The 23,933-nt window shown below is 37.1% G+C and overlaps 1 protein-coding gene across 4 annotated transcripts in view; it reads right to left on the bottom strand.

Annotated features, from left to right (window-relative positions):
- Asb5 (ankyrin repeat and SOCS box containing 5) overlaps positions 1–23,933 on the bottom strand; it is a 51,594-nt gene that overhangs the window by 3,623 nt on the left and 24,038 nt on the right. For 2 of the 4 annotated variants that reach the window (XM_023700087.1, XM_004640220.2), the window contains 4 exons: positions 6,108–6,187; positions 3,283–3,390; positions 1,100–1,250; positions 793–927 (listed from right to left, as the gene is read on the bottom strand). In XM_023700087.1, coding sequence (XP_023555855.1) covers positions 793–927; positions 1,100–1,250; positions 3,283–3,390; positions 6,108–6,187 — 474 coding nt within the window. Of the gene's footprint in view, positions 1–792; positions 928–1,099; positions 1,251–3,282; positions 3,391–6,107; positions 6,188–12,169; positions 12,258–18,449; positions 18,589–23,933 lie in introns of those variants that run through there. The other 2 variants (XM_023700088.1, XM_023700089.1) reach the window with 2 other exon arrangements.

The following is a 23,933-nucleotide window of genomic DNA, read 5'->3' as shown; positions in this document are numbered from 1 at the left end:
TCCCTAAAACACACACACACACACACACACACACACACACAAAAGGACAGCCTTCAGACTCCATTTACATACCCAAATATCTGCAATGCTGTGTATGCAAAATATTGAGATTATATATTCATCTATGACCTTTAAGTGTTATCCATAATGAAGTCCTTTTTATTAGCTATATAGTTGTAAGAGAGCATTTATAAAGAGGATATTTGTAAAGCAGTAAAATACAATTTTAGAAGAAGTTGTTAGAGAAATAATTGCTCATGTGTATGGACAGAAAAGAAAAAATTTAAAGAAAGTACCAGTTGAGATGATTGTACTACTAATTTCCATTAATGTTTTGAAATTAGCAGTTAATGTTTAAAGTATTTACTTTGACTAACTCTATATGCTAATATCTGTAATCTGAGCAAGTACATCAAGAACAACAATATGCAATACAAAAGCCCATGGTTGAATACCTCTCAGCTTGCTCTTCTAAATGTGTACCATTTTGAATGTCTTATCAATTATTATCACATTCTCCTTAATGAAAAAGAGTAAAAAGGACAAGAAATATTAAGGTTTATTGGAAGGAAGGGTTAATGCTCAATTGTTTGACCAACTCTGCATACCTATATCCGGTAATCTGAGCAACAAATGTGACGATAACAATGCATAATATAACAACCATTGTCAATTTTCTATTCTTGCTTTGAATTTCTGTGCCACTAGTGTTGTTGGATGTTGCTTTGTTTCTGTGGTTGTTTTTGCTTTTACTCTTAAAAATAAATAAGTAAGTAAGTGAAAGAAAAGTACCAGCATAAAGAAGCATCTGCATGCAATGGAATTGCTGGGAGACACAAGCGACGTAGAGAGGTGTTCCCAAGTGAGGAATATCTTGGTCGACGTCCGAGCCCCAGGAGATCAGTGTGTCGAGACATTCGTGGTGACCTGCCAACGCAAGGCAGCAGTGAGGCTCTTTTCGCTCATGCCCGCCCACGCCACACTCATTGCAAACTCTGCTCCCCCGGAAGTGAAATTCAGTGCAACAGAGATGAAGCAGGGCCTTTCAGGAGAGCCTCCCCTCACACACGTTCTTCTCATGTACTCCCGTAGCTGTTACCTTTACTAGCAGCCTCGTGTATGGGAGACGGGAGGCAGGACTCCAGCTGGGCTTTGGCACCGTACTCCAGTAGAAGCTCTGTACAGCTCGCGCTGCCTTGTGAGCACGCATTGAATAATGGGGTCACACCATCTATTGTGATTGCGTTTACCTGTGTCAAACCCAAAAAACTAAGATTAACTCGTACATGATTAACTCAGTCTTGAAATTTCAGAAGGCATGCTACACCTGCCAGCAGAGATGGTTGGGAAGACGTGCCGTAAGTAGACAAAGTATACTTAGTGCATAGCCATTCATAAGAAAAGCTTTAAAAGTTCAGGAGATAGAGACAACTCATAGGAATAGGCATACAACTTGTGTAACTTACAAAAGAAAATAATCAAGTATTAGAAGAAAGCGCATCAATCATTATATAAGTTTCAGTAAGAAAAATATAATAGCGATGATTTTTGTTTTTTTAATTTATAAGAGCCCTTATAACTGAGCTCAGGACCATCAGTCAGTTCTCACACAGGAGAAGCTTTAACAGCCCCTAGCCCGGGAAGCAAGGGGCTTTTAAAATGAAATTCACATGACTAAGAGGTAGTTCACAGTTCAGTGATATGCGCAACTTGCCTGTGTGGGGTCTTGTTGAGCAAGCTGTTTTTATGAGATACATCTTTTTTTTTTTTTAATTTTAAATGCTGTACAGGGTATTGAACTCAGGACCCTGTGCTTGCCAGGCAAGTGCTTATTCTACTGAGCTATCTCCCTGGCCCTGAGATACATCTTAAGCTGACTGTGTTTACAGGAGTTAGATTAGGGAGGAGAAGGAAACAGTTATTCATTACTAAACAACCTTGAACAGAGGGTGAGAACACATTCCTTAGAGTAGATAATAGGAAGCATAAGGGAACCTAATAGTTTTCCATAGTTATAGCACAAAATTCAGTTGACCCATTACATTCTCCACTGGTTTCATCCAGGAATCAAAACATTGTTTCCTCAGTTACATTTAAGGGCTGATATTGAGCTCTAAGCACCATTAACTTGATAGCCTGGATTTTTTGTTGAACATACTTGCTTAAACAGTTTATGAAACAGGGCCTGATAGTCAGGGCCAAGAGAAACAAGAGAACAGGTCCAGTTGAGGCAGATATCAGGTCATTTATACAAGGGGATATTGAGAATAGTTCCCAATTTTCCATTTGAAAAATCCATCTAGAGCCAATTTTTCCTTTGGCAACATTACACCCCAAATTGTTTCATATATTGTTCTGATATTTCTCCAAAGAAGAGGTTTCTAACAACACTAAATATCACAGTATTTTTTTTTGAGTCTTACACACTCATGTCCCTTTGTGGTGATGTAATATCAAATTATTTTGAGATGGGATCACCACTGCTATTCTACTCAAACAGCAGGAACATCACTTACCAACAGAGTCTGAGTAGGTGGGTGTTTTCTAGAACTCAGGGTGGGAGGACAGGCAATATCTCCAGTGGTCCCACTGGTTTTTGTGCCACCTTTTGAGCTATAATATCAGTCAGGGAGTTTCTTCTTTTGTCTTTAGGTCTGGCCCACAGTGGGGAGTGTACATCTCTCTCACAGTTGAAATGTAGCTTGTCTTCTGTGCTGTCTTCTTGTGGGCCTAGCCCTGTCTGAGTGCCTATAACATTTACTTATTTATTTATATTTTAGTACAGGATGTTCAGGGTCTCACTACATAGATTGGATTCCTAGTAACCCTTCTGTTTTCAGCCTCCCAAGATCTGGGATTACAGGCACGCGCCACCACGCCCAGTCTCATAGTGATGAAAATTGTAATAAAATCACTGTTCTCCTGATGATTTAAACTGGTAAAATTGGTCATTCTACCTCTGAAAAAGAGCTTCAGGAAAATCATCAAAAAATTAGGAAATATTATAGGCTGAAAGATGTTTGCCTATTGTTAAAGTTATCAAAGCAGAAAATAACCTAAAGAACATCATGTATTATTGTGCAGCATGCTACCTATTCATACAATGGTTAGAAATCCTTTTAGGAGCTTGTTACATATTTATACAGTGCTTAAAAGGAAGGCTGAGGTGATTCAGTGGCTTTTATTTCTATCCTTACATCTTTTTGAATGCTACTGAGGAAAACTCTGCCTGATTCTGTCAGTCAGTAGTTGTGAAACTGTTAATATAAGAAGAATGCTTACGCTGGCTCCAGCCTCCAGAAGAGTTCTGGCACACGCTACATGACCACCCAGGCAGGCTTCATGCAATGGGGTGACGTGGTCTATGGTTACTGCATTCACATTATAGCCCTAAACATGGCATAAATTGGAAAGGTGAGCAAAATGTTACACAACATCATTTCCAACAGTATGACCAGAGAATGAAGATTAAAGAATCTCAAGCAAACCAGTTTCCAGATTAGCAGGATTGGCCATTGGAAATATCAGAGTCCATCTTTTGCTAAAGCTTCTCAACTCTTCTTTTCTAGTAATTCTTGATACATATGAGTTTTGTAAATAAAATTCACTAGGCTTTATTACTTCTATCTAACTGTGTTTTAGTCTCTCTTGGCTAACAACCTTCTAGTTTGTCTTTCCTCTACCCTTCCCAGACTCTAGCATTTACTGTTCTACACACAGATGAATTTGTAAAGCCTTTTGATATGTGGTATCTGTCTTACTTTGTCTGATTTATCAACATTCTGTCCTCCAGTTCCACATATTTTACTTCAAAAGACAAGTGGTCATTCTTTTCTATGGGTGTTTAATATTCATATGGAAGGTTATTTTTAATCCAATAGCCTGTTTGTGGCCATCGAGGTTGATTCCACATCTTAATTGTTGTGCAAAGTACTACAATAAGCATGGGAGGAAAGATCTTCATTTGATTTACAGATTGCATTTCCTTTAGAATTTCCAAAGTTAATGATAAAGACATAGAAACATTCATTAGCAGGATTTTGTCAGTACATAGTTTATACATGTACTGAAAAACCACATTTTACTCCCTAAATATGGACAGCTATTAAAGAAATCAGAAATTATTCTGGAAAGCTTAAGAAGATGCAAAATCTAATTATCTTGATTTGATCGTTATGCATTGTCTATACATATTGAAATTTTTACTCTGTTGGCCATAAATGTCTACAAATAAAACAATAAAAATAACTCTTTAGCCCCATTTTGTGGCACTCACCTGCTTCAATATAATAAAGTTTTAAGTATTATGTTCAATAAATTCCACTATGTTCTCTAAATTTTGATTTCATAATTTTTTGTAGGTAGTGTGTCTTTATTTTGTTGTTGTTTTGTAGCACTAAACATTATAAGTCTGTCCAGGGTGGAGAAAAAATAAACCTTAGTAAATTGTTTTATGAATTTCTGTCACTCAATAAACATGATTAAATTGTATGAGCTAAGAACTCTGACTATAGAATAATATTTAGGTTTAAAGCTGTGGATCTGTTATGCAATAATCATTGCAATTTGGACATATTCCTTAGCCTATCAATGTTAGGATTATCATAAGAATTACATGAGATGATACACATACTAAAGTTATTATTACAGTGCTCAGCACATAGAAAATGTTGGGTTTTATTTCATTATTAAATCAAATAAGTAAAAACCTTTTAATTATATTCCACTTAAACTCACAGTATCAAGCTAAAATGTAGAAGATTCCTTACCTCTTCAGTGTCATTAATGATTGATTTTCTACTGACATACCAACCACTATTATAATAGGAAGAACTTCAAGGCCGAATCCCTCCTGACACATTGCAAATTACAATAATCTCTAATACCAAAATGAATATGAAAAAATCATAACACAAAGACACTAAAATAATCAAACCAAATCTTTGCCACTACCGAGTGGAAATTTTTAAGATCCTTCACTTATGCCTGCAGAGATTTCAGGCTGCTGGCCAGTGGCAGATTTGTAGGCTACCCCAGTCCCAGCCTGCTACACAGCAGATGATGAGATAACAGCACCTGTGAGAAGTGGAGACTCCCTTTCTCAGCAGGCCCTTGGGCAGGTCTCTCTTCCTGGCCAGCATCCAAGGATAAGAGATGCACACTGAAAAATACCCTCGGACTGCTCTGCTCTTAAAGAGCTCTCCTGGGGATTACCCTTTGGAATTACTGATCTTTTTATAGGTTTCTTCCCCTTCATCATCAAGCAATGAGCAAAACACATCAGTCACATGGTTGTCACGGAGCTGAGCAGCTCTGGAGAACATCTCTTCTCATTTTACAAAGAGAAAATATAGCTCAGAGAGCCTGTGGGTCCCTTCAAGTGCCAACCAAGGATCTGGTCTCCTGGGTCCTAGGCAGGGCTGTTTAAACCAAGGGACTCATCGTTTCTGTCTCTTAGCCATCCAAGAAAGCTCCCTTCGTCTTAATACAGTGAGGTGACATTGGTGAGGAGACATCCAGGGCATGTGTGCATTTGAATCAAACTGGGAGCTTAAAAATTAAGTGCACAGGCCCCACATCAGAATACTTTTGCCTCAGCAAGGAATGTACATTTCTCAGTCTTCCCCTGCTGAGTCTGCTGAGCAGGTAGGTATAGAAAGGAATGCCCTGTCACCTCCGAGGTGATTCAGCCTAGTACTGCATGTTATGGATCGTCACAATGCACAATAAATTGTTTTGGCCTCAGGTCTGGTTACCCCCTTTTGGGTATTACTTGACTAGACTAAGCCTGCAATGAGCTGTGTAAAGAGTTAAGCATGTTTAAAGTTGAAGAAATAACATAAAAATTAAATTATTATATGCTTACAGATGTGTGTCAGTGAATAAATATACCGTGAGAAATCTGAAATACTTAGACATAGAATTATGCAAAACTACTTATAAAGGAATTTCAAACATAAATCAGAATTATTGACTTGCCTTATGTGAGTTAAAATGAAAAGACCAAAGTAAAACTGAAGCTGTTACATTATTTTTAATTGATTTGCTTTGACGATGTTGTATGTTCATGGGAAGGGGCATATATTAAGCTATATGGAATAATTTACCTGTGATAATAATGTTTTCAATGCAAGAAGACGGCCTTGACTTGCGGCTTCATGTAGTGGTGATCTATCTGCCCAGGAACCTAACAGGTTGGGGGGGGAGAGAAGGAAAGGGAGAGGGAGAGGGAGAAGCAGGTGGAGAGGGAGAGGGAGAAGAAAACAAATTTGTGAATCGAAGTGAACTCTAATAGGTTCAATCATTTCCTAAGTAATATGAATTATTCATGTTTAGCATTCAATGAGATGATCCATATGGCCAGAAATTTGAGTTTTATCCAAAGGACCTAAATAAACACTTTCCAAATCCAGAAGATTAAAATGCTCTGAAAAAGACCTACCCCCAATTTACTACTGTGGCTACTGAATTATCCTTCAAAGAGGAGGTAGTTTAAGGGCATGAGATTCAACAGAATAACATGAAGCAAGATAAAATAGCTAGGATTAGAAGTCCCATTCAAGCCAAATATTCCCCTTATAGGTATTTTTCTAAATGAACTGAAAACATTATACCATAGTGACTTATGTGCATCCATGTTTATAGCAGCACAATTTGTCATAGCCAAATCTTGGAAATAACCCAAATGCCCATGAACTGCGGAAATGGATAAAAAAAGATGTAGTATTTTTACACAATGGAGTATTACTCAGTTATAAAGAAAGATAAACTCGAGACTTTTATAGGTAAATGGATGCAAATAGAGATCATGCTGGTAAAGTGAAATAAACCAAATCCACATATGCAGACATTGTGTTGTCTCCCTAGTATAAGAACCTAAAAGAATAACTAAGACCTGAAAGGTACAATAGGTACTGCTAAAGGAAAAGACTATGTTCAAAGGGAAAGACTGGGATGAAGAAAAGAACAAAAGAAAGGACAAAAGGTATATTTATGTATATATACTGGATAGCTTGGATAATTGTACTGCTGATTTCTGCTGGTCTATTGAAAGGAGCAGTTAATGCTTGAATTTACTTTCTTCTTTTTATCATTTATTTATTAAATTTCAGTTTATTAGTACATGTGTGTAGTACATACTTCCTTGGGGGAAGCTGGTACCTGTACATAATACATCTTCGTTTCTTTTTTCATCCCAACCCATCCTTCCCTCTTCCCCCATCTCTTGATCCCCTTTCCTTTCCAGAACAATCTATTTCCCCACTTCCTATTACCTACCTTTTTTCTGCCCTTTGTTTTTACTCTGGGTTTCTCATATAAGAAAAACCATGTGATAATCTGGCATGTTTGATTTCTTTCTCTCAACATTATAGTCCCAAGTCACATCCATTTTCCTAAAAATGCATGAAGTTTACCTTTTTAAAAATGTATTTGTTTAGCTCTGTCATTTGAATATTATAGGTGTGTGAACTCAGCAAAACATTCCAAAAGAGTCCAGTAGTTCATAATGGTATTGGGTCTTCCACTTGACTGGCAATGTCAGAAATTGTTGACCTGAGTCCCCTACAGCTCAATATAACACCATGGCTTTACTTCTTATACTTCGTTTTTATACTTTTCTGCTGGATGGTTAAGACCAAGATAAAGCAAGACCTATGCAACAAGAGTTGTAGCTTTTGGGTCTGATAAGGTCAGTGAAATCCCCTCAGGATTTATCCTGAGATCCTGTACCTCAGATTGTAGATCCTTTGTCAAGTGTCAGCCATGTGGATGAGTCACGGTCATTGCTTGGCCAATGTGCTCTCTGTGAAAGGCTGAGAGAATGTTTTCTTTCCATGTGACTCTCCTTAGACACACTCTATATCATCGATCACTTTCTTCTTTCGCCCCATAATCTTCTTGATCAGAAAATTTGGGTCACAACTGAGTTACATGTCATTACAATACAAGTTCTCATATGTCCTGAGTCTTAATTGACTTTGGAAGGCTAGGGCCAAAACGTTGGCTTTCCTTGCAGCCTTCCTTTTTCTCTAATTTTTGGTCTGCAAACTTAGGTTGTTAACCCTCCAGAAGACAAGCTTATTGTTATTACCATACAACCTAGGCTGTTAAGCTTAACCTCACTATCTGTCTGAATATCAACCATCTTAGGCATAACATGGAACAGGTATTTTTCATCAAGCATTGATATTTTAAACTTAAGTCCCTACAGAATATGATGAAAAAACATTTAAAAATTAAAATATATTTAAAAATAGGCATAAAAAATTATATAATTCTTATGTTTACACGTAAGTCCAGAAATCTAACCATATACAACCTTTAGCAGGATAGTCCCACAACAAAAAAAGAGGATACAGTTGAATGTCCATTTTGTATCTGTGTATTCAAAATGGTTAGGATAGATACATAGTTACATTCTCTTAATGAATAGAGGGATTTGTTCTAATAGTGTTTGTAAATAGGATATAATGTCTGCATCTTGTATAGCAAATAACCACTAGGAAGAGAGTATGCAATGTGTTAATCATTGAAACTGTCCTATCAATTTGATTTGAAAGTCTCATTGATATTTGTTTCTCAATAAAATTATGGAGAAAAAAAATGTATTTAGTGCAAGATCTCATTACGAAGCTTGGACTCAGTGATCCTCCTGTTTTCAGCCTCCCCAGGGCTGGGATTACAGTCGTGGAGTACCATGCCTGTATTCAGTAGCTGACCCAGCATGCCCAGGGGCAGGACCAGCACAGCATGTCGAACCTGGTCCCTGTGCTTGCCTAAGCATGCACTTAGTCCACTGAACTATCTCACCTGCCTTGTTCTCCTTTTTAATTTCTTACAATTTTTTTACCTATTTTACATATTTATATCTGGTAATGTGAACAACTAAATTGAAGGTAAAATTATGCAATATAGCAACCATTGCTAAATTATTATTTTGTTTAGTGAAATTTTGTGTAAATTCTAGTGGGATTTTTTTCTGTTGTTTTTCACTATTTTGTATTCTCTTTAAAAAATAAATAGTGAAAGGTAAAATAAAATAAAAGCTAAACAAACACTTGTATTTAGTGGTTTTTTAGACAAAAAAAATTCTTGGACATCACAGCTGCCAGAATAGGCCCCTCCTGCCTCTCCCTGCGCCTCTCTAGCCTCCCCTCAGCTGCTTGAAATACTGCTAATAGTGCTGAGGGCTCCTTCACAGAATCCTGACCCTCCATGTGCCAGGCAGTGGGCATTGGCACTGAGCCCTTCTATCTGTGTACCCTGGAGATTCCACATGGACCTGCCCTGCATCTTCTCCAAATTTCTTCTTTTCAGATGTCTTTGCACACACTCCATCAGAAAAGTCAGTCCCTTGCACAACAATCCCCTTTCTTTTCTCTCCTATGACCCCTCTGGGCACCCAGACACACACCCTCCTCTTTTACTTCCTTCACCCTGTGACAACCAAAGTGGTTTTAAGAGATCGTAGTTGGGGAACAGTAATTTTCCTACACAGGAATTTAAACAAGACCAACACTGTTGGGCCAGCTTACTGGGCATGAGAGTTTAAGTGACTAAATGAGCAACTAATCAAACCTGAGCAGACTGTTTAAAGGCTGATGAATGAAAATCTTCCCAATGAAATATGACTGACTTGCTAATATCTTCCTAGGTCTCTCCTACCTCTTCCTCCATTGTTAATCCCTAAAATACAATGAATCAAAATGTTTTTCAACTGCTGAATAATCCTAGTACAATTTCAATAAATCCACTTGGTTGTTAGTCAGAAATATTGTGTTTTATGAAAAGCTTATACAAAGCTTGTTTAAATGCATTCAGAAAATTATTGGAAACACAGCTGCAATGGAATGTTGCATGTTAGAAACTGTCTCATTATCCCTACTTTTAAGATCTTTGAAAACTTCTACATGTGATTCTACTGATTCTTTGTTATGGTCTTGACACACAGATTTGTCAGAGCACTTTTAATTCCATTGAATAAAATGTAGGGCACACATCACACGGGAAAGAAATGCCCATGGGAGCCAATGCACGGGGCTGGGTTCAACTGCCAATCATCAATCTTTTTATGTGTAATGATGGAGGACGTTATTCAAAATACAAATCCTAAGGGGGAAGGGAGCATGTCTCTTCTTGACTACTGATTTATGACTAATGATTTATGACAGCAGATGTTGGACAGTACTTATGTACATAAAAATAAACTTTGCACCATATATAATCTCATTTAGTTTTCACAGTATTTTAAACTACACATAATATAGGTTTTAAAATGTCCACCTTGCATTATTTCTTGTTTATCTATCAGAACTATTAACTCAGGTGCTCGATTCCTTGAGTTTGCATCTGTAAGAGCAATTGCTGTTATTCCTTTTTGTGTGTTACTTCTCTGCAGTGTTCAGCAGTGCCATTGTACAGCCAAACCACAACTATAATAATGTACACCAATAAATATGTGTAGACAAGACAAAATGTCATGAAAAATAACAATTTGTAAGAACATGGAAGTAAAAAGCATTAAGGTATGCCATTCGCAGGCACTAACTCCCCACAGTGTAGTCGTTACATAATGCAAACATACTAATGGAATTTTTAAAATAGTAAAAAAGACAAAAACAAACAATGATAACACAGAACTTAGAGAATTATGCTGTAATAAATAAAACACATAATTCATCACCATAACCATTCTTTGGGGGAGTGACCATGTTTGAACTGCAGGTTCTAAGATAAAAATCTGATGCTTTACTAATCATATACACATAAAAGTTATTATTGAAAACGTGTTTGCAGAGTAAAACTGTGGAGAGCTCCAGGGAAAATATTTAATCATGAAAATTATAATACTGGCTTTCCAAATAGTTTGCTTATATGAAACTACTATATTCAGTTTAATCAGCAGAGCAGTAGCAAATTAATTAAATTTTAAATAATCAATGCTTAAAATGTGCTTCAATTTTAATAATCACTTGCAGTATTTGTAATGAGCAGGTTTTTCTTTCCTGTATATGACAATACATAGTATTTTGTTCAATAGTTTAAAAGACAGAAACTGAATTATAGCGTGGTGTTTCATTACTACTGCCTGAGTCCATGGTTAGCAGCTATCATGATAATTAGCCACATGACAAAGTTGGCAAAAGCAGGAGCAATGGCCTTTTGTGTTGAATTGGATGCCTTGCTCCCTAGCTAGTGCGAAGTTCTCTAAGGGGACACAAAGCTAACAGTATCTGCCGCTGAAGGCTGTGTGATGTTCCTCCCAGCCAGCCCTCCTCCTTCGCATTCTAATGTGTTTGCTCATCAAAATGATTATTTCATTCTTTGAAGAATTTTAGCGCTATTTGCTGGTATTTTGAAGGGGGGAAGAAGGATTTGATCATTTAGAAAGCAGACACAAAACAGCCAAAAGGAAGACTTACTGATGCATTTTTTTCTGAAAGAATAAATAAAAAATAAATCTCTGTCAGTCTCTGCAAGGAGTAAGTTACAGAATTGCCTGATATCCAACGGAAAACAGAATCTTTTAATTCTGCCTCTTTAACTCCCAAGCAAATCCTTTTGTTTACTTTCTTCTAATTTCTAAGAGTCTCTGTAATTAATCTGGTAACGTGTGAGAATCAAGATACTGGATCAGTTTCCAGTTTCTGTTTTGAAGTCTTTATCCTTTGTTTTTCTCCACTTCAAGATCCAAAATTTAGCAACTACAATCTTCTATTCAAATATGTGCAATATTAAATATCTAATCGTTCAACGTGGATGTGCTTTATAATAGATTCATAAGCTTTACCAAGATCAAACAAAACTCAAGTATCTCCATGCACAGTTATTCAGTAATTTTACTTCTGTGTTAGACTTCGAGCTGCATGAAAAACAGCAAAACCCCTGCTTATAAAAAATGTTCAATTTAACACTTTAGGATAAATCACTCAGTGTGAAATTGTTTTAAAAAATATCTGTGACTTTCAGCATGCCAGTCAAATGCCTACAATTATAGTCTCTGAAGCTACACAGAGGTGACTACCTATAATTAGAAACACTAGTTTACAGACTTTGGGTATATAATTTACCGGGTGAGAACGTGCCCTGTTTTGTCAATATCATATTGCTAGAACCCAAACTTCCACACTGTAAGATAGATACAGTTTTGAAAAGGTGCATACCATACCTAAATCACCATCTCCCCATGGAACTTCAAGCCAGCCACTGTTGAGGTAAATCCGACTCATTTTTTTCTAAATCAACATTTAAAACACCACCTGTCATTTTCTACTTCCATTCAGCCATTTTAAGGTACTGTGAGCTCCTTGTAATGTGATCATTCACTCCAAAAAGAAAACCAGCTTTTGAAAATCTGATTTATTTTCACAATTACTTTTCTTGCTGACTGCTCCTCTCTGAGAAACTGCGGACCCTAAATTATTTATTTTATACTCCCTTCAACAAAATAAAAGCATTATGACTCAGCCTCTGGGCATGGCTGCAGTGAAGCCACCTCACTATGTGGAAAGCTTTCTCCTGTTCCCACTCTGCTTAGCACTGACAACTGAAGCAAGAATTGAAACCTGACTTCGCTGTGGTCCAGGCCACTCAGCTTGGTCACACCCACTTTCGTCACAGTGTCACAAAAATAGGAAGGACGCCATTTATCCCAAATGACGAGTTATGAAGGAATGAGAAACAGTGACATTTTTACATAAACTTTTCATTTCACTGAAAACGGTGCTGTGTTTTATAGCTCCCTTAGCCGTAAAGTACTAAATGAACTTTCTTTTTGAGCACAGAAGGCAATTGAGGGGCTAGTGAGATGGCTCAGTGGTCTAAAGCACCTACTTAGAACAAGCTTAGCAAAGCGCAGGGACCGCGGTTCAATCCCCCAGCACCACATGCCAGCCAGCCCCACCCCCTGGTGGGCTGAGCTGGCCACACACACACACACACACACACACACACACACACAAATAAAAATTAAAAAAAAAAAGAAGGCAATTGATTATGAAGCCAATGTACCTTCAGCACAGGGGCTCTAACTTACATGGATACACCCTTAGATTCTGTATGTAATTGCATATCTTATTATTAAAAATCCCCCAAATATATATTGTAGAAGCTTCAGGACAGGCAACAATTGGCCCATCCACACTCACAAGTTTACAAATAAATTCAGTAGTCATTTATTTTGCTGCATGCTTTCAGACAACCAGATCGACAGTCATAGGAATCCTTGAGAATGAGATTAAGAGGGGGGAAAAGAACACGGAATCAAAACCAGGTCTTCCAGGAGCGAAGCTCTTCTTAACTTTCTATTCCTATCATATCTCTGACAACTTCCTCAAAATATGCTACTCCACCTCAGAAAGCACTAGATTTAGTTGTGCCTTGGGTTCTCCAGGAGGACACACAAAATTTGCACATATAGTGCAGCTTCCTCTGATGGATTTCCTATTGTTCATCTTCTGTGAGCCCTTCACTTATCACAGAAGCAGGCAATATAAGGGGTAAGACAGAAGTAAAAAAGTAAAAGTGGCTGGGATGTACCTCAAGAAAATAAATTAAAATTTCAACAAGTGAAAGTAGTACTTTTTCCAGAGAATATTCAAAATTCAGAAAAAGAGGACTAAGATCATTTTCAAAAACTCATTTCTGCAAGGCGCCTCAGTCCTCCCCATGACCCAACATCGTAACTGTTGTGAGCAGACGATGCTAGCTTGACCACTAGATAGATCTGAGATCTAATTGCATGGCAGATACTTAAAAGTTTGTGATATGATCTTTAGCATCTAACCAAACTCAGTTTTCTCAACTACAAAAGCAAAGGTTAATTCTACCTACCTCATAGGATTGTGGTTTATGTAAATATATTACTTAGCATCAAACTGAACACATTTAAAAGATCACAAATACAAATCCATTTTAAACAATTAGTGTTACAGGTATTCCCCATAAACTTTTAAATACATCTCATAAACAGAAGAAAGAATAACTTATTTAGGATTATATAGCTTTATTACAATTTATTCCTCTCTCCCATAGTCTACAGGAGCTACAAATAGGTAGGCAATGTCATGCATGCAAGACAATTATCATATCCACATAGACAACTTTATAATCTAACTCAAATATTTCCTACAAATTTCAGTCCTGCCATTGAAAATTTACCTTCAAGTATTCACCAAGATATTTTGCTGATTTAAGGGGCTGGCCAAATAGCTCAGCAGATTAAAGCACCTGCAAGCCGGGGCAGGGACAGGGGGTTGGTCCCAGGGCCTGCTGTGCTGGCCCCGCCCCTGGGGCAGGCTGAGATGGCAATTGAGACTGGGCTTGGTGGACCATGCCTTTAATCCCAGCTATTGGGAGGCTGTAAACAGGTGGATCACTACAAGTCCAATCTAGTAGTGAGACCCTGAACACCCTGTAGACCCTTCCCTAAGAGACAAAAAATAAAATAAAATAAAATCTCTCTATCAGTAAACACATACTATAGTAATCTAGATGTTTCAAGACCAAAAATCCTTTTCATAATCCTTAATATTCTCTGTTTTATGTATTCTTCAGGCTGGCCCCCATATCCTTCATCTTCAGTATTAAAATAATCCAAACTTTGACTGCATCTCAAATTCCTCTGGTGCAGGCCACCAGTTTTCTCACCTCACTGTCTACAAAATCCTCAAGTGGTCAGCATGTTTCCATCCATGGCCTTTCAACAGTCTGGGCTGCATTCAGGAGCCAAAGCAAGTCTTCCTTTATATTTTTTTTACTTTTTCAGAGAATAAAACTTGGTAAAAAAAATTAGAAACAATACAGAATTTCACTAAACAAAGTGATAGGAATTTGACAATGGTTGTTACATTGCATATTGTTGTCTTCAAATTGGTTGTTCAGATTACCACATATAAGCATTCAAAATTGGTTTAAAAAGTTATGAAAAATTTAAATGGAGAAAAAAATTTAAGCACTAATTGGTCCTTTCAAAAAAACCAGCAGAAAGCAGCAGTAATAACATATATATGTTATGGCTTGTGTCTAGGTGTCCCCCAAAGCCTCATGCAGTCTTGGGGCAGTTTCTTGAATTTGTGATTGATCACTGTGGGTGTGGATGCTGCCCCTGCCGTGGGGCAGGTAATTTGCATTACAATGTAAGGAGGGAAGAGAAGCCAGCTGCTTGAGCTGCTGCTACCCCTCCCTTGTGCTCTTGCTCTTTGCAGCCACCATGAAAGTTTGCTTTCTGCTCTGTGCTGCTCTGCATTAGACCCAGATGAATATGGACAGAAACCTCCAGTAACTGTGAGCTAAATAAACCTTTCCTTCCTTCATTTTGAGTGTCAGGTATTTGTCCCAGCAACGAGAGAAGAGTAACTAAGACAATATAATAAATATATTGCTTGCCTTTCTTTCTTTCTTTCTTCTGTTCTTTCCCTCATCTCAGTTGAGTCAAAGCAATTCTTTCAATGTCAGAAAGAATCCATTGGTTTCTCTTCTCACCAAAGTATAATCCAGTCTTCATCATGCCCTATAAGTATAGATGTGTGTTTCCATTTCAGTCCAATCTGACTATAACCCCCTAAATTGATTCCTCACAGCAGTTCCTGCCCATCATTGTTGCCTGTAATCACTGAACTAAATGTCCAAAAACACTCAGAAGTCCCAGTTCTTATCTTGGAGTCAAATATTATCTATAATAAGAATTAGGGTTTTATCTATAATAAGAATTTGTTTCTTTTTTAAAAGTGATATTTTATTAGAAGAAAGGCCTTATCCTAATGCTACATCACCAAATATGAACATGCAACCAAAGGAATATAACTGTCTTAAGAAGAACAAAGCAGCACAACAGGAAGTTTGATGTGCTACATCTCTAAGAACTGGAAAGCACACAGACCTTCCCCACACTCCAACACAAACAAATGTGCAGTTAGATTATTTAGCATATTTCCCCAAACAATGTTTTTTTCTCCTTTCACATTATTGTCCATTTGTTCAATTTTGTCTTTTATGTTGGGAAGTAATTTATTGAGGTTTTTCTTGTCATTGTTTTCCTGCTGAGCTTGCAGGAGCTTATGAAATTTAAACAACTAGAAATAGTTTCTCCTAATTCAACAGAGAAGTTGTGTGTAGCAAGACACATTTGAAGAATAAAAAGAGAAAAAGTAAAAATGAAGGTTGGAAAGTGGGAGAGAAGAGCAAAAAGTAAACAGAAACACAAAGACAAAAATAGAGACACAAAGACTAAGACAGAAAACAATAGAGACACAGTTTTTAAATTGATCGTGAGACATCACAGTCCTGGATTCATGCTGGGGCTATAGCCCTGAAAGGTAAAAAGGCCTCAAGTACAAAATGGTCCTTGGCTGTTTCCCTCAAATTCAGGAGAGAGTCACATACCTCACATGTGGCATGGGTTCAACAAATGTTGGACATTTTTTCAAAGGATAAAATGGACCTAGCTAGTAGATTTGTTAGCAGGAAGTGGCAGGAATGAAGGCCAGTTGTGCTCCCTAATGCAGCAGCAGTGAAGCTTCATGATCCAATATTGTCTCTTTTGTCCTAGAACTCACAGTATACTAAGGGGCCTCTTAATGTATAATGGGTCCATAATGTGTATAGCCAGCTGATCAAATAAGCAAAGAATCACTTTTAGAAATGTAAAGAACTATGCAATTTCACTTTTCACAACTTCATGCTGCAGTATGCATGTTAAAATAGTAGCAGAATATAATACACCAACAATAAGCATATTTTCTTATTGGTTGTGAAAATTGTTTTTTACATCAAATAAAAAATTATAAAAGACATAAAATCATACTGCATACTTGAAAATATTACCATTTCAAATAGTTTGATGTATTCCTTCCCCAACATTTTTATACACACATTTTAAATCAGGATGTTTAATATTGATACTGCTTTTAATCTGTTTTCACTTATCAACATCACATGGTTTTGATTGTTCCCTGTCACCACGATTAGAATGATTACTTTATGATGTTCATTTCATTGTATAATTACTCATTATTTATTTAGTTCATCTCCTAATGCTTAAGTGGTTTTCAGTTTTAGAAAATCACCATTATTTGTTGAATACATCTAATAATTTACTTGAGGTAAATTTTTAAAATTTTGTTACATGTCATCAGAGTTAATGAATTAACTCTTTATTAAATTTTAATATAGTTAAATTATGTCAAAATGATTGCATAAAATGTGTTGTCTTTACACAAAATTGGATTTTAAGCATAATTTCATAGCTTATTTTCCACTTTCTCTCGCTGCATTAAAGATGTGTGAAACCCAACCAGGTGAATTTATTCCCCTCCCCCTTTTTTGCTTTTCATCATCTCTCCCAAGTCTATTGCTATTAATACTATGCTATCTTTGACTGCACAGTTTGGTAATTTAGTCCTCATTTACAAAAAACAAGATTCTGCTTTGATAATTTTCCACATTCCTTTGGGGCTGTAAGGGCCAAGAGAGTGATGTGACTGTTCATACTTCCCAGTACCTCGCACAGTGCATAGCAAGCACACAGCAGATGCTGAATGGTTGAATTGTGAAGTTGTTTCTGTTATTGTCAACTATTTTTCATCCAAGCTAATGTTTTCTGAATTTTACTGTTAATTATCCTGTTAAAGAGTAATAAAAATGTAATGTGTTTGGGTAAACAGAAAAAGAATCTATTTGCTTTTTTTACTTTTTAAAGGACTAATATTTGAATCTGCTTAAAAACATGATTTCTTGGTTTTTTTAAAACTTACAGTCACTGTTAAGTAATATTTTTTTTTTTTGTAAGTAATAGTCTTCAGACTTCAAGTTACACTGGAATTAGAACTGTTACAATTTTGGAAAGAGTGAAGATTTTTTTTTTTTTATGACTCTGAATTCCTAACATTTAAGTCTTTCAGCAACCATACTAGTGTTCTACTACTGTAACTATTATAGTAACAGTTTTCCTTTAAAAAAAACCAAAAAAAAAAAGTTCCTTCCTGTAGCTCTCCTTCGATCCTGGGATCATTCTCCTTTATCATAATTTTTACTAAAATTAATATCTTTGTGTCAGACCATTCTACTCACATTTCCCTCTCAATCAGAGTCAGTGCTCTAATTTATATGATTTAAAATTTCCGTCTTGCCTGCAAGTGGCCTTTTAGCACGTAAGAGCCTGTTTCTATTTCCATACCAACTTGGAAACACCTGCTGAAGCAGAGAGGTGAACCACACAGAATCTAAAAATTCACAGTCATCCCTAATAAACAATGATAAAAGTGAGTCAACAGATGCATTTTCCATATTCTTAAAGCTGAAAATACAGTGCAGTATCTTGCCATGCCATACAAACATGTCAGAACCCACATTCTGAAAAGCAATCCCAGGCCACAGTTAGCATATGCAAGAACAGCTCAAAATGATTTATTTCACGACCCCAACAGATTCGCAATGTCTACTATACTAACCTTGACTGGTCAGAATACCCCAGCTAGCTTTTCGCTTAGAAGAACACTCCTCTATACTCACTAGCCTCCTTTTTGTGAGAATCTGCTTAACGCAGTTCGCTTCAACAGCAATATATGTAGACATAGTTTGGTTGACGTTTCTGTCAGTGACAACCAGGTATCGTAAGAACAAAATGCTCTATCAGCATCTGGACTTCTACCTACTTTTACTTCCCTTTAGACTTTAACAAAGATTCCTGTGTGCTGATGGCAACGGCTTCCACACTGGACTAGTCACAAACACTGCAGCAGGGCTGTAGATGCCGTGTGGGGGATGGGTCAGAAACGCCGAGGCATTTGCTATTTTTAAAGCAGAGATACACTACAGCTGACATAGACGGGGGAAAACATGTATGATATAGAAAGTAAAAAAAAATGAGTCAAACTGCCTTTGCTCATTGAAACAATAGAAACGAGCTTGATCGTTCAAATACGAAAGCCTATTTAAATGATCTAGAAATACACCAAATGTAAAATTATCCGTTAAGAGCCACAGACAGCGTATTACAGCTAGAGAGCTCGGTCATGGTCAGTGACTGGTTAGCCTTTTCCCCGTTCTTGTCTTGAATAAAATTCTGTATGTGCATTAAGACCAGCAGGCACCTAGATCATATTGTAATTTTGCAAGGATCTAAGTTTAGAGCTGGCTGTAGAATAAAATCATAGACCTTATTTATGAAGGCACAGCTCACTACTGTGATCTTTCTGGAGGTCATTTCTAAACTAAAAGCTGTCAGCAGGCAATTTAAGTGCAGCTAAAATTTTTCACTGTAAAAGAAGAAAATGTAGCTGGAGGAAAAAAAGAAAAACCAGGCATGTGCCAGTTATTTTTTGCTGGCATGTGAAGCTGAATCAGGCATACCATCCACAATGCCGTGATGGAGTCGGACCTTCGATGCCATGCTGAGGATTAACTGAGCTAGGGATCAGGTTACAGAGGATCAACATGCTGAGATTCATCTGGATGAGAAATGCTGACAGATTCTGTTATCCACTCTTTATGTATATGGTACAGGGTCTCACTACCCAGCTCGACTCAGAGTGACCCTCCTGTTTTCAGCCTCCCAGCCCTGGGGTTACAGGCATGCACTGCTGTGATGCCTGGTCTTTAATCGCCATTTTTAGGGTTCTAGCTTCTGTCGAGATGTAAAGGGAAAACAATTATTGGTGTACTCCTTCATGTAACAAGTGAAGTAGGAAAAAAAACACTCCCTGAATAAAATGATCTGTTTATTATCCAATCAATGTTTTGGCTATATTACATGGCCGGGGATGTATGACCTCAAAGAAATCACTAATGCATATCAAGACTGCACTTTTTAATTTCAAATTAAATTCTAGTCCACTTTTTGTGTAGTGCAGGGCAAGCGGTGTAATGATACCTCAGTGTCTTTTTCTATAAAGTGAAGAACTTGGATTTTTTTTTTTTCTTTACTGGCTCTAACATTCTTTGACTCATATTTTATGATGAGGACACAAACAGTAAGATAGTAAATGGGTGTTAGGTACGCTTTATTATCATAAAAGAATCTTGATATTCCCGGTAAAGCTGAAGTTCAGAGCTAGCCTCATCCTAGGCAATTTGTATGGGCAGCACAGTCCTAGTGAGGTTTGAGAAGAATAAAGTGTATTTACTTGAACCAATTGTCATTAATCAATGTTATCTTGTTCCTTAGTTGATACTTGAAAAGGAGGGTTCTAATCTATGCAAACCATATAAGAAACATAAATACTATTTTTAAATTAAAGAAATTAAAAGAAAACTCAATTTCAAACCTATGCTCTTTCAACTTTATTCTTATGTTGTTGTTAAATAAGTATAGGAAGTTTTATTATAAGTATTGGGGCAATTTTTGTTCTTAAAAAGTTTTTACTCTTTCATTGTTGAGTCCTTTTTTATGTGATCAGTACAGGGTCTCACTACAAAGATTGGACTCGCAGTGATCCTCCTGTTTTCAGCCTCCCAAGCCATGGGATTTCAGGCGTGCACCACGGCATCCAGTCTCAGTCACCCTCTCAGCACGCCCTGGGGGTGAGGCCAGCGCGGCACACTGGGGATCAAACCCTGGTCGCTGAGCCTGCCTAAGCAGGTGATTAAGTCCATTAAGCTATCTGGCCAGCCCTTGTTTAGTCATTTTTAAGTTTCTGACTATTGCAATTAGTAATATAAATAATATCATTAAGTCTTTCAGTGAGTGTATACATGAGTTTATTTTAGTTGAATACCTGAAATTGCATACAGGATACATGTATTTATTCAGTTTCACTGGATATTGTCAAATAGTTATCCAAAGTGCTGCACCAAATTTACACCTTCATTGGCAATATATTTGAGTCCTATTTGCTCTGTGACATTTTTAATACATAGTATATTCTATTTTCTTCCTATTTAATCATTCTGGTGCATAGACATACATATGTAACATTTTATCATTCCCTGATGATTGAGTTATTATGCACCTTCATCTTAGTTACTTTCCTCTCCTAGCGGAGACAAAACACCTGACTTCTGAAACCTTTTTATTTTGTTCAAGGAATAAAATTCAGCACACAGTTTAAAAGGCAAAGTTTTAGGCAGCCCATATGAAAACACTTTGCTTCTGAACTTCTCCCTGCTGCTGTGTGCTGTGCTCTGGTTGTAGGGAGTGAGTCTATGCATGTTATTTCACAGGTCTCCCTCTCAGTTGGTGCTCAGAATGCATCAGTTTAAAGAAAAATTCAAATATAGAACTCAAGCAGGCTTTGTGATAAATGTTTCTAATGCAATTGATGGCAAAATGCATTATTAAAGGAAAAATAATCATTTTTTTTTCTTTCAAAAATTTTAAATGGACCAATAGCAAAACTAAAATTTAAAAGTAAATCTATGACAGAAAATTTTATGGTTAATTCTCTAGAGAAAAAAGCAAGTAGATTGTATATGTTTAATGTATGTCTAGAATGCTCAACTCTATTAAAAACAAAGGAAAATTCACAGTGAAATGAAGGGATTGGGGCAGAAACCTTTTTCAGTTGACGCAACTAATCCCAAATTTAGAGAGTTCAGTGTTTCCAAAAAACAGCAAATTAGTGAGTGATCCATAAATAAAGGTTTACTGATGGAATTGAGGTGATTCCCAACTGTTTCTCTGCTGTCAGAAAATGAGGATAAAGATGAATGTAGTCCTGCTTCGCCCCCGGTGGTGCTCTCCCCACATTTAACTACTGAATATATCAAACACATCTGTACAGCTGTCATACAGTTTCAACTCATAACTAACCTTGTTTAGTCCATCTAGTGGATTTCTAACTGGTGGGCAACTACTTATACCCAGTTGAATTAAACTAGAGTAGTTCTGGGTGCAAGAGGCCCTCCTGAGAGTTGTTGCCAGCAGCATAAAGGCAGAACAGGAGAAGCTGCCTAAACACTATTAGGGATGCTGTTTGGAGGAACTATTGGGGCTACTGAAAGCTGCTGGTTCTCTCGGGCTGTTTTGCCGGAGGACCTTATCATGCCAGATTTCCTGATGAACTTTGCAGAAGCTTTGTGTCACTTGCTGGCTCTGGAGGGAAAGATGGTGCACTGCTCAGCCTCATGGAGAAGCTTGCTGTACTGGCTTTCCTGATGGGAACTCAGCTTTGCTTATCACTGGAGGAGCTTGGGACCTGACTGTTGCTGAGGACGGCTGTGGTACTTCTGGGGAAGCTCTGGTGCTGACCTAGAGCACTGCTTCCTAGCTCCAGTACAGATCCCTCAGCCCGCTAGCACAGATACTTCCTCCCGCTGGCACCGACTTCCCAGCTTCTACCACTGACCTTTGGGCCTTTCTAGCACAGATCTGCGTGAATGATTGTTGTGGCTCTAGGGCCTCCAGCTGGACTCATGCAGGATAGTAGGACCCCAGTTCTCAGATGGATTTTTAGTGTTTAATATGTGGGCAAATTTCCTGCACTCCTTGTAAATGATTCTTTGGTGATTCCTAATAAAATAAAATAATATTATAAAATAATACTTTAAATGTGTCCTGTATTATATTGTTCACCTTGTAAAAACCCCAAACTATCACAGTCTGTAATCTATCCACTTCTCCACGGACATTTCTAGAATTGTTTTGAAGCAAACTCCCATTTTATCCATAAACATTTTAAAATGTATCTCTAAAAGATAAAAATGATTTGCAATTATAATGGTCATATCATAATCACACAGAAAGAGTAAATCTAAAATATTGACAGATATAGGTTGGAAATTTTCATCTTATAAAAAGAGGCTGAGTCCATAAATTTAAATTGAAGTAACCTAAAAATCCTTTATCTTGGGGAAAGAATCTTCTATCTTACCACTTTTTTAATGTCTTTTTTAAAATGTAAGATTCTTACCCTTTAAAAAATATTTTCTTCCAATTAAAGGGTTCATTAAATACAAGATAATGTCCTCATCACAATGACACCCAGTGTTCTCTTTTACCTGTGAGTGCCACATTTTCCCTCTTACAAAGACGCATCTGGAATAGGCCATTATTCAGTTCTGAAAAGTGACATTTCACTTCTGCACCCCATTCTTGCTCTGCCTTGGTTTTATTCTCTTTTATTTAAACATGAATGACAACATTTGTTGGTCTATGGTAGTAAATGAAGGCAGGTGAGTTCTCGGGGTAAGCCTGACATCATCGTCTCAGAAAGAAAAGAGTAATTGTTATCCAACAATTAAGCTCTGTTTTAAGGTTCATTTACTTCTTAGGTAAAGGTTGCTGGGAAACCTACAGGCACCAACCTTGTGGTCTCTGATAATTCCTTGCTTAATTGGAACTGAAAGGTTAGGAATGGGCATAAAAGAATAGGAAAATAAAATTTAGAAAATACATGGTTGGAATCATTACAAACTGCACATGAAACAGTGGGGCCTAAACACTGTAGTGAAGATGACCATCATAGTGTGTGTACAAAGATTTAAGAAGAGATGTTATTTATATAAGAAAGCCTTTTCCATTTACCAGCCTTGACACAGTTAAAAACATGGTATGTATATGAAATCTAATAAATATAGTTTGAATGAATATAGATACTATAACTTCTGTTGAGAAAATGTATCTTCTCCTAAAGTCCAGGAGAACTGAACAATAAAGAGTAATTTTTTCTTTTAGCTATTACTTAGAGATGATTTCTGTCATACTCAAGTATTTATTAACATTGACAGCTTAAAAAGTTCTTGAAATATGTAAAATATCTTGCATGTTATGCAAGAAAAATGCATCTGAATTAAGAATATTTAAAACTGGGGGCCTGCCTCTTAGCTCAGTTCTTTAAGTGGCTGCTTCAACAAAGCAGTGAGGCTCAGGTTGCTGTGGTTTGATCCCCACAACTCAAGCCAGCCAAACCTGCCCTGAGGGCATTCGGAGCAAAAAAAGAATATTTAAAACTATACTAAATAACTATAAAATATCTTTTAAAAAATCTACATGCAGA

This window comes from Octodon degus, unplaced genomic scaffold (genome assembly GCF_000260255.1).
Source record: "Octodon degus isolate 3935 unplaced genomic scaffold, OctDeg1.0 scaffold00121, whole genome shotgun sequence".
In the NCBI taxonomy this organism is placed as follows: domain Eukaryota; kingdom Metazoa; phylum Chordata; class Mammalia; order Rodentia; family Octodontidae; genus Octodon; species Octodon degus.
This window is presented reverse-complemented; position numbering and strand designations above follow the sequence as displayed.